Source organism: Halyomorpha halys, unplaced genomic scaffold (assembly GCF_000696795.3).
Source record: "Halyomorpha halys isolate HHAL.00 unplaced genomic scaffold, Hhal_1.1 Scaffold48.1, whole genome shotgun sequence".
Taxonomy (NCBI): domain Eukaryota; kingdom Metazoa; phylum Arthropoda; class Insecta; order Hemiptera; family Pentatomidae; genus Halyomorpha; species Halyomorpha halys.
Window position 1 is genome coordinate 732121 of NW_027107227.1, and position 11110 is coordinate 743230.

At 27.4% G+C, this 11110-nt stretch overlaps 1 protein-coding gene across 1 annotated transcript in view; it reads right to left on the reverse strand.

Annotated features, from left to right (window-relative positions):
* The window catches only part of nrm (neuromusculin), a gene marked incomplete at its 5' end in the record, with an annotated part of 472198 nt that overhangs the window by 683 nt on the left and 460405 nt on the right, over positions 1 to 11110 (reverse strand). Inside the window, 5 exon segments of the mRNA XM_067045512.1 lie at positions 2262 to 2543; positions 5036 to 5434; positions 5849 to 5973; positions 6980 to 7054; positions 9057 to 9319. Of these exon segments, the coding sequence (XP_066901613.1) occupies positions 2283 to 2543; positions 5036 to 5434; positions 5849 to 5973; positions 6980 to 7054; positions 9057 to 9319 (1123 nt within the window).

Sequence of the window (11110 nt, forward strand, 5' to 3'; positions counted from 1 at the left end):
AGAGAGAGAGAGAGAGAGAGAGAGGGAGGGAGAGAGAACTAAAATCTAATCAAGATTTGTTTTATTTTAACTTATTGCTTTTCTACCTTTTTGGGGCATTGCTAAATACATTATTGGAAGCTGGATTTGTAAATTTTATTTTAAAAAACAATTTTTGAATAACCAATGAAACTATAGCAAACGTGTTATTATTTTAACATAATATTAAGTGCCAGTTGAGTATGGTGCTGGTATCAGTTGTGGCATAATTTTTGAATTAGTTCCACAACTATAAAACAACATGAAACTTATGTAATAATTGTTAATTTATTTTTTTAATTTAAAGAAACCATAAAATGTGTTTATATAAAAAAAAAGAACTAATAAATAACACCTAACCTATGCAGAATCAAATCTGTTTAATTTCATTGGTTTATAAGAGACATGGTATGTGACACTTATTTTTATCCCAATACAATCAAAATGAAATAAGCTATCAAATATAATATGCTAGAAGATAGACTTATTCCAAAAAAAGGCTGGACCCAAACAGCCACTAGTATAAGGATGATTGACACCCTTGTTGTATAAATATATTACACCATTCATTTCATCAATAGCACTCAGTTGTTATAAAACATAGGAGTTAATATAACATAAACATTGCAAAATAAATAAACACAAAAGTGTTATTTTCTGAAGCTAACAAAGTATGGTTAGTTTGTGGAAGAAACTTGTTCTGTAGTTTGCCCATGCTTAAACTTTACAGTCGTCCCTACATTAAAAAAATAAAAACAGCCAGAAAATATATCTTATTTGAGTGTTTAAAAGTAACATTGGCAAAAAAATAATGTAAAGTCGGAGAGAGCCATTGTAAAATTTATCTAAACCAACAAAGATAGCAATAAATTAATAAATTCACATAAGCAATCTACTAAACATCTAAATAATTCAAATATTTAGTTTTAATGTTATTAATACCTTTAAATGATCTGACCCTTCCTTCTTAAATTCTTTAATAAATGTAAGTTACGCTTGAGCTCTGGTTTTCCTGCAGGAAATGAAAATAAAATACCACATTTCTTATTACTAGAACAAATCATTTTTATTCTTAATAATATGTGAGGTTAAAAAAAATATAATTTTACACATCTTTTTTTAAATATATTAGTTTTTGGTACATAATTTATACTGATTATTTAAAAAATATATTTATTGGAAATACTGCATATATTTACTTTTCTATACATATTTTTTTAACTAAAAAATTAAATAGTACAGAAAGACACAGTGCAGTGACAACAACAGACAAAAATTCCAGAACTATTAATTTAATATATCCCTTCATCAAAAAATTGCAAACCTCCTGGAAATGATGGCTTACCAGCTGAGTTCTGTAAGCATAGAGGAAGTGAGCGCACTAAAGTATTATAGAATCTTATTACAAGACGAGACCACATCTGGACTGAGGTAGCTATATTGATTTCATGGGAAACACTGATTATCTTCCCTGTTATTAATAATATAGAGGAATAATAATCTTTGATGTTTATATAAAATTATGTTCAGAATAATTTATCAGAGATTACTAACATACACAGAAGGGAAAATAGGGCAGTATCCATGTTGCTTTAAAAGAAGAAAGTCCATCATGGGCCTAATATTTACTAATATTTTATATGAATATGACATGAAAATGCACCATCCTTAGGGACCTTAAGGGAGTCTATGATGGTATTAATCGCAAAAATCGATTCAAAACCACGACAGACCTTGGCTCTCCAGATAAGTTAATAAAGCTGATTAAGCTCACCATGAAGAATGTCAGGTGAGTGGTGCAGATTAAAGGATGAAGATCAGCTGAATTCAGCTCGAATAAAGGATTAAGGTAGGAAGGACATTCTAACTTACCTTCTCTTTAACATGGTGCTAAAAAAGGCTATTAGAAATTATGGCATACTGACAAGAGGAGCCATCTTTAATACAACAGTGAAGATTCTAGTAAATGCAGATCTCATTGTTGTAATTAACCACTTGCTTGGTGTAATTATCCAGCCTATCATAGCTTATAAAAGTATAATGATGTATATCAAGATGCTTAGTAATATTTATTTATAATAACTATAAGGAATGGCATGCTAAGTTTATTAATATAGATATCATAACAATTGTGAGCTTATTAAGAATAAAAGAAGGAAAGATCAGAATTTTGCTTAGACATTAAAAGAGTTATAAGGGCTGAAAATGAAATTTGGAATGTTTGATCCTTGATTGTCACATACCATTAAAAACAAACCTTGATTTCAGACATCTATTTCTTGCCCAACATCGTGGAACTTAATGAAAGCATATTCTGCATGGTTCCTAGGACTAGTGTGATGGGCTCTATGCGGCCTGTGATGGCTCACTCTTGGAGGGGAGTTATTCCTCGAACTGTGAGGTGTTGTTTTATATTTAGAATATTCATCTCTCAATGATGGCCCACCAATTTCCCTTGCGCTTCCGTGGTGAGCTGGCTTCCTCCGAGGCCGAGCTCTCCTTTCACAACTCGAATTTTGCAGTCTCTGATAACAGGTTAGTCAAAACACATGCAAGTTAATATGTTAGATTTTGTTATTCAAAATTAATTAGTCTGAATTAGTATAATATATAAAAAAAAAGTAAAGTTATATCTTCTACTGGAGTTTCATTTATAATTAGATCTTGTGAATGAAATGTACCCTTCCTTGTTTTAATTATTTTATTTTATTTCATTAAAAACAATAACAATGTTTCAGTTTTAAAATAAAATAAGATAATTAAAACAAGGAGGAGTACTTTTCATAAGAAGATCTAAATTAAAAAAAATAAATAAATTCCTAAAATTTGTAGGAAACTTCTAAAACATTGATAGGTTGGCAATTAATATTTGGGAATGTTATATATAAATTTAATGCATGCATAATGTTCAAGTTACACATTAACAAACAATTGTTAATTTAATATGACTTGAATAATTTATTGTTACATTAATTCAAAAACATCACATTTTAATTGCTGTGTTATAAAAAAAAAACTTAATTTGTTAAACTACTCATTTATTCCATGGGCTTGATTTAACTTCTATCTTGAACTCACAGTTGAGATAAACCTTGAGGGTTTCAAGGATCAAACTTGTATCTCCTCATCTATAATTGGTCGAGTCAAATATGCAGAAGCGCTTTTGGGACACAATTTTCAAAGTTTGAAAACTTTGCAATATTATTTGGGACGGACTTCTAACATGATGAATAGGAAGTGAGTGGGGGAGGAAGTTGTCAGAAAAGTACCTTTTTTTATAATATCTTGTAATATATTGGTTCAACTAAAAAAAAAGGAAAAAGTTGCACTTAAAGAAAATCAAAATAAATTTATAATTTAATTATAAATACATAGAATCTATTATATATTTATAATTTACATATAAATACTTAAATTGATAATTTTTTTTTCCTGCAGAATGCTGAATTTACAAGTTAATTGAATGGGTATATTAGGGAATAAAAAATTACTATTTATTTATTGTAAAAACTATCTATGTTGGGAGCTTCATGGAACAGCTGTTTCGAAACCAGGCTGAAGCAATTCTTGATCATATCACTCTGGTTAGAATAGGTTGGTTACCTATTGACAACTCCCTCTCTCAGGTAGGTCAAAAATTATCAGGTAGGCAGTAAAAAGGTTGAGTGGATTTTACTTCTTTTCAAACATGATGGTGAAGAGTTTGTTACATACTTACAATATAAAAATTATGGATAGGATAGCTGGTAGGAAGAGGTGGAACAAGAAATATTTTGTACAGCCTTATGTTTGAGCTTTTAACAGGTTTCGGGTATGATGCATAGGCTATGTATTGGATGGCAGCAGCCAAAACCTTTTTGCTTGACAAAAATTTAGGGAATTTAACAGAATTTATTTTTGGTAAGAATATATTTTAGTTTGAACAAATAGATTATAAGATATTAGCAAACTAGCTAAATAAGGTACCTTAGCCCCTCTCATACATATCCATCAGGAATTTTCGTGAACTCATTCATTGACTTTCCAAACTTTGGGAATTGTATCATAAGAAAAACTTAATTTTACTGGGTTATATGTAATTAATACTCCTTTTCAGGCTCCTTTATTATAAACAAACTGATAACCTATTAGGCCAGTCTTAGGGCTGCAAAAAAAGGAATGTTAATTTTAACTTAGTCTTGAATTAAACTAAGGCCCAATATTTATCCTTTTTCAAGATTTATTTTTACAAAAATTTGTTAAATATGATTAATGTGTGTCTTAGATTAATTAATGAATTAACCAAAAAGTGGTTTAGATTAGTTGTGACAGCCAATGTTTCTACCAAATTATCTCATATTTGTTTTGTTATGTTTTGCCCCACAAACCTCTAACAAAATAACCATAGTTTGAAATTAATAAATGAGGAATGTGGTGAATACGAATGTAATTTGCTCAGTTTATTTATCAATACAAACTAATTTTTACAATCCAACTAGGACATGAGAAATGAATTATGTATATGTCACCCTATTCTAGCCAGAGTTTAAATGTCAAGATTTAAACCTTTAACCCTTCTAGGTTAACCATAGAGGGTGTCAAACCAACACCTCTTTTAGCATTGGTTAGCTAAGTGATTTTCTAACAGACATAAGCACTATGACTTCTACGTATTTTGTCATTCTTCAACACATTAATAGTAGTAAAAAAAAATTAAAGTTTATGATTTCACACATTACCTTTTTAAATAATAAATATTTTTCATCTTTTCTTTAGAACAATGAATTTTCATAGGTAAAATAGTTAAGGAACATTTATATATTAAAAATGTATAAGGGGGATAGCCAAAACTTATTTGGCTAATATAAAAATACCATCACCATTACATTAAAGATTAATTTGAAGTAAAAAAAATGAAATTGTTAACAAGTAAAATGAATATTTCATTTGTATAACGCTTCATATATTATTGTATGAGAATAAGATCCACCACCAAAGAGATAGGATTCCCCAGACTAGGATTATCAACTTCACTAACCTCTTTCATTTTACAATTAAAAGTTTGGCTCTCATCATTTTTTGGCTCAGAAGTCTCTGTTTCTTGGTTCAGATTTGAAACTTCTTCTATAGAGTTCAAGTTTTCAGCAGGATTTTGAGTAACTGAATCCCCTGATGTTTGAGACGCAGTATTAGGAACTATTGGCACAGGTACATTTTGATAAAGATGCCTTCCCAGTGGTGGTCTTGGAAGGAACTGTCTTGGAGCCGGAACTGGGGTTGTTCCTCCAGTTCGAGAACACCTAAGGCTCCTAAACTGCGGCCAATGCCTAGCACGAGATCCTAAAGGGCGCACAGTAAGGAATTTACGAGCTGGTACTCTTTGCTGGCTTCTTGAAGAACCATAACCTGAGCTCAATCTACTAGGAGGTCGACTTGGCTGCCAATATAAATTGTATTCTCTTCAGTACATTTTTAAGTAAATAAGAAAAATATATTTTTATTACTAATCTGTTTTATATTGATATTTTGTAAATAACTCAACCAAAAATTATTTTCCTCAGTTTTAATTAGTAAGTTGGTAAAAAAAAAAAATATAATTTAATTAAACATTACATCAAACACAATTCAAACCCAAGCATGTTAATGTTAAAACTATTGATATACAAACATTAATTTTCTCAAAGAACCTGTTTTAGCTAGCCAAACAGCTTGTTAAAACCTCATATACCTCTTTTAAAGTTAAAAGTCATACTGAATTTTAATATATTAACATATTCTTTGATAAATTACAATATTTTTTATTTTTGATACTTTTTAAATCAATCAAAATAATCATGTAATTCAAGCATACCTTATTTGGGGGATTTTGCATATTATGAAATGGAAGATTCTCGTAGAATGCTTTGTCTGATTCTGGTGGTAAAAGTGCATCATTTGGTGATGTATTCTTGTTGTCCTTGTTGGCAGCATTGGGATCTGGAAGCAAAATTAATATCATCTTAGAATACTATGAATTTATAATAATACAGATCTACTTTAAAACTTATATTTAAGGTAAAATATAAGTTTTAAAGTATAAGTAAAGAACAATGTTTTACAAAAGAGGTTTAAAAAACATATAGTCATTAAAAATATAACTGTTTTATTATTATGAACTAAATAACTGGAATTTTTTTTAACTCCATCATATAATGAAAAAAAAAATTTGAGTCATACTGCAGCAATTATAACAAAACATTTAATTGCTATTTTAACATTTGTAAAAGAACAAAAAAAAAAAAAAACAGCTATAGCTGTAAAGATTGTTGAGTAAGATAAACTAGAGTCAAAGAAAATCTGTATAAAGCCACATTGGCATCCTATTTTTTTTTTTTTTTTGGTAAATCATTAACATAATTGGAAATCTGAGTCCTTAAACCATCGGTAAACCATTCACCATTTGATGTTTTGCAAATTCATGGATTGTTTGGACAATGGACAAGAAAATTACAAATATGTATCATATGATGAGAACAAAATGTACCAGACCTAACATTAACTGTCTAAAAAGACATATCAATCAGAGATAGCTCACAATTCCATAACATCAAAACATATATTGATAGAGAATGAAGGAAACATACCACAATTACCATTGATATTTGTTTTTAAGTATCTTGAATAAAAAAAAAATTAAATCTATTTCCTTTCATCATGTTCAGTTTTAATAGTAACAAAGGTTTGAAAACAGAAGTACATCAATTAAAGAGTAAATATTTTATCATTTTGATAGTGTTCTGAAATGATATACTGCATAGAATATTAAATAATTTTTTTTTTTATAGATTTAACTTAGTATTTTTTCTGTTTTTAGTTAGTTAAAATTTAAAAGAAGTGTATTAAATTATAATACAATAAATTATTAACAATTGAAAAAATGTTTTATGATATTATAACTAATCAGAAAATTAATATAAATAATAAATAAAAAAGTAATACATACCAACATTTGTTGAATTTTTTTGCTTCCTCAGTGTTCCTGCTTCCAATGCAGGATCTAGGCGCTTGAATGTGACCACTTTTTGACAGTAGGCAAAAACATACAGACATGCAAGTGTCAAACAAACATGACATATACAATGGACAAGGTATATTATAAACATGCTAGACCAGACATGTGCAACTAATTAATATTTCATAGCAGCAATCACAGTAAACAATTCTAGCAGGAAATATAGTTTTCTATTATGACATAAGAAATAATGTTGAAAAGAATAATCATTTAATGTATAAATTATAGGGTTTGTACTACATATCTGGACTACATGTAAACAGGAAATTAAAAGTAAATGAAAAAAAAGTTTCCTTTTGGCTAGTTAATTTTTTTACTTTTATTTCATGAATTTTAGTTTTAATGAAATCAAGATTGGCTTTCTATAAACCAACAAATCTTGGAATTAAAAGAATAAAATAAAATATTTTTTTAAGATTATCAAAAAATGTTTCACAAAAGAAAACATTTGGAATAGATGTTAGTATACTAGTCAAAAATACAATCCCATGAACTCTAAATAATGGATCAAAGCTTATAGGTTTCAGATATAACAATACTGCAAATTACAGCTAAACCTCAATTAACTGGGACTAAAGAAGAGAGAAACAATGATGGTTGAAAAACTTTATTGAAGAACATGTATTATAGTAAGTAATTTGCAGATAAAATAAGTAATGCAGAGCAATTGGATAAAAAAAAAAAAAATTAAAATAAATAATTTTTTAACAACTTAAGAGTTAAAAATAGAGTTAATAGAAAATTAACAGAGCAATCCAAAAATCAGATAATTGAGGTTTGTTGCTTTAGAAATTTCACACTGTTAATAAACGTATAGCAGAAATAACTTTTATTTTAAAGCAAAACAAAAATATTGAATTTTTATTTTGCATTTTAGCTATCACAATACAGGTATTTATTAAAATACAAATATATTTAGTCAATACATCATGTGATAAAATCATTGTCAAGTTAAAAGAGTTTGTATGATGTTGGCATTTCAATTTATTTTGGCAAAATCTTTCAGCTCTCGATAACTTAAGAAATAATAAGCAAATATTGACTTTAAGACATATATTAAATATTTATAAAAACTTTAACCTGAGACTTTTTTAAACCAGTTAAAAAAAAAGAAAATAGTATAATATAAAATATAAAAATAAGAATTATTAGGATATAGTTGAAAGATTTCCAACAAAAATCCTCAAGTCTAAAATACTGTTAAATAAATAAACAATCAACAATTTGCCAATTCAAACATTAAGGTTGAAAAAAAAAGTTGTATAAAAGATACTTAATACTTTATTTTAATAATTTTATAATTATATCTTAACAATTGTTTCTTGCTCCTTTTGAGTTTAAACTCTTTTTTTTTTTAACATGTTGTATTTCAGGGAGAAACAAAAATCAATATTTAAAGAAATATTAAAATTTTCAAACAATATTCAGAAAAACAGAAAGCATTATACTCAACAAAATAGACTCAAACGCAAAGTCATTATAACAGTTATCCTTCCATTTGGAATAATTATAAGGTTTCAAAATATTTTTAGTATTTTTTTTAATAGGTAAAAATGATTTATATACATTTTTTTTCAATTTTAAATATGAACATTATTTGTTTTATATTTAGTGTATTATGTTAATTTTATTAAATTATACATAACAGAACAACATTTATATTTTTAAAAACGTTAAACCTCTTTTGGGTTCTGATAGTTATTTATTTTTTTGATAAATACAAATACAGGACCAGGACAATGATAATGAATAATATGATGAATTTGAGATCACTTTTTCAGTTTAATATTTTAAGACTATTTATCACAATCAACATTAAAAATTCAACAATTTTTCTAAACCAATTAAAGATCATTAAGAATGCCTCATGAGTTATTGTTAGTCAATGAATTAAAGCTTAATCAAAATCAATAGTTATTAAATTCATATCTCAGTTTTACTGTTATATAAATAAATGTTAGTTAAAAACTTATCAAGATAATTGTGTTTCATGAGTCTCATTACTTACCTCCAGTTCTGGAGCTGAATACTCCTGGTATTGTGCCAGTTTTAATTTTGTCGACCTGGTCTGGGGAAAACATGTTCTTTATCCTGGTTGCTCTTGATTCTTGACTCTCATTGATTGGGACGTTCTGCCCGGAGCTGGCCAGGAGGCTGTGGTTAGTATTGACATGAACAAGAACACCAGGCCTCAATGGCCACTTTCCCCTTCCATGTCCTGATCTTGAGCCAGACGTATTGTTGTTGTTGTTGTTGCAGCTACCTTCAGGACTGACACTCACATATCTCAACTACATATAATGCATGCACGAGCGGGAGAATTGGTAGTTAATTTCTAAATAGCTTCATTTCCTTCATTAATTTTGAATTAAACCTCTAATAGAAAAGTATTAAGATACTAAATTGAATAATAAAGTATAATATAGTTGTATTTATGAACGGTCAACAGGAATGGAGTTTTTATGAAAGATTAATCTAATCTATTTGTAATTTAATTATATTTATCACAATACATTATAAAAAAATATAATCACTACTGTAAAAAATGGGACCTGAAGTTAAAAATGCAACATGGTCTTAATTGTTAGTTATATAAAAGAATACTAAAATCTGGTAAGTTTAAAAATCATCAGTTTAGACAATCAGCTTACAGCGTACTGAATCCTAAGTGGATTATACAAGTAGATTTTTTCAATTGCACCATATTTGTCGATATCATTATCAGATTTACATAATTACTTGTAAAGAATAATGAGCTTTCTCATTTCTATTTTTTTATTTATTTATTTAGTATTTTATTTTTTGTACAGAAAAAGTATTTGTTGATTTATAAAAACAAAAATCTTAAAAACCTAACTAACAAAGTGATGAATAAGAATGACTATTTCTAGAAACTCAATTCAAGCAGTGCAATTATTTTAAATTTTAACTTTGAAATCTGAAGTTTAATAAATTGAAAGTAGAAATATGTCAGGCAAAATAGACAGACATCCATTTTCAAGAAATCAAATATATATATATATATATATATAAGGAGTAATACACTCCTTTAAATTTGTCATTAAAAACATTATGAATTTTATTTACTTGATAAATTAATGAAGGATAATGAAACTACCTTTGGGGAATACCAAAATTGTTCTTCCAACCCCAATATGAAAGTGTATATAGTTTTAATAGTATGAGAGGTGAACTGTGACAGTGTAATGAAGATAATTACTGAGTTTCAAATAATTCAAGGTGAATTATAATAAACGTCGACAAATTGAAAAGTGTTTATAATTTAAATTGCAAAATTTTGACAAAACCTAGATAGACATTTTTAGGGCTAGAATAATTTAAGAAACAAAATGGATAGAAATGGTTATGACAAAATAGTAATCTTTTTAACAACGATCAAACAATGATTATATGTAATCACAAAATGAATAATTGTAATTGTGGTGAAACAATAATTTTAAATGGGAAAAAAAAACTACTATTAAATAATAAAGTTAGTAAAATCTATAGAAATACATATCAACGAATTGAGAATACACAAGAAAATATAAAAGTTTAGATAAAATAAAACATTTAAAATTTATTATTCACTTTGAATGATCCCCGCAATAATAATTATCTTCAAAATAACTTTTATATTCAAATGTTTTAGTGTCAATCTGGAGTATCAATGCATTGCTAAATCTATTTTGTTGGTTCATGTAACTAACTACATATCGAGAATACAAATAAATAATGTTATCGAAATATTTCAGTTTTAGTTTTTATACTGGTTTTGAGTCATAACTTTTCATTATACATACTGATATGTGGATAAATTTAAAACATAAAAGCTTTATCTTATGTGTACTTTAGTGAGATTTAATACAGGGAGGACTATAGGGTTATGCATATTATATAAGCATTAATGTTGGTATGTAATGTAATATTTATGTTTAGTGAAGATTTGAGTATGTATAAAAGAGGATTCAGTCTTGATTTCAGTAAGTAGATATAAAAGTGATAACACGTAATATTCTTCAATAAATTTCTAATTTTTGATTGTAAGAGAAAAATCAAATA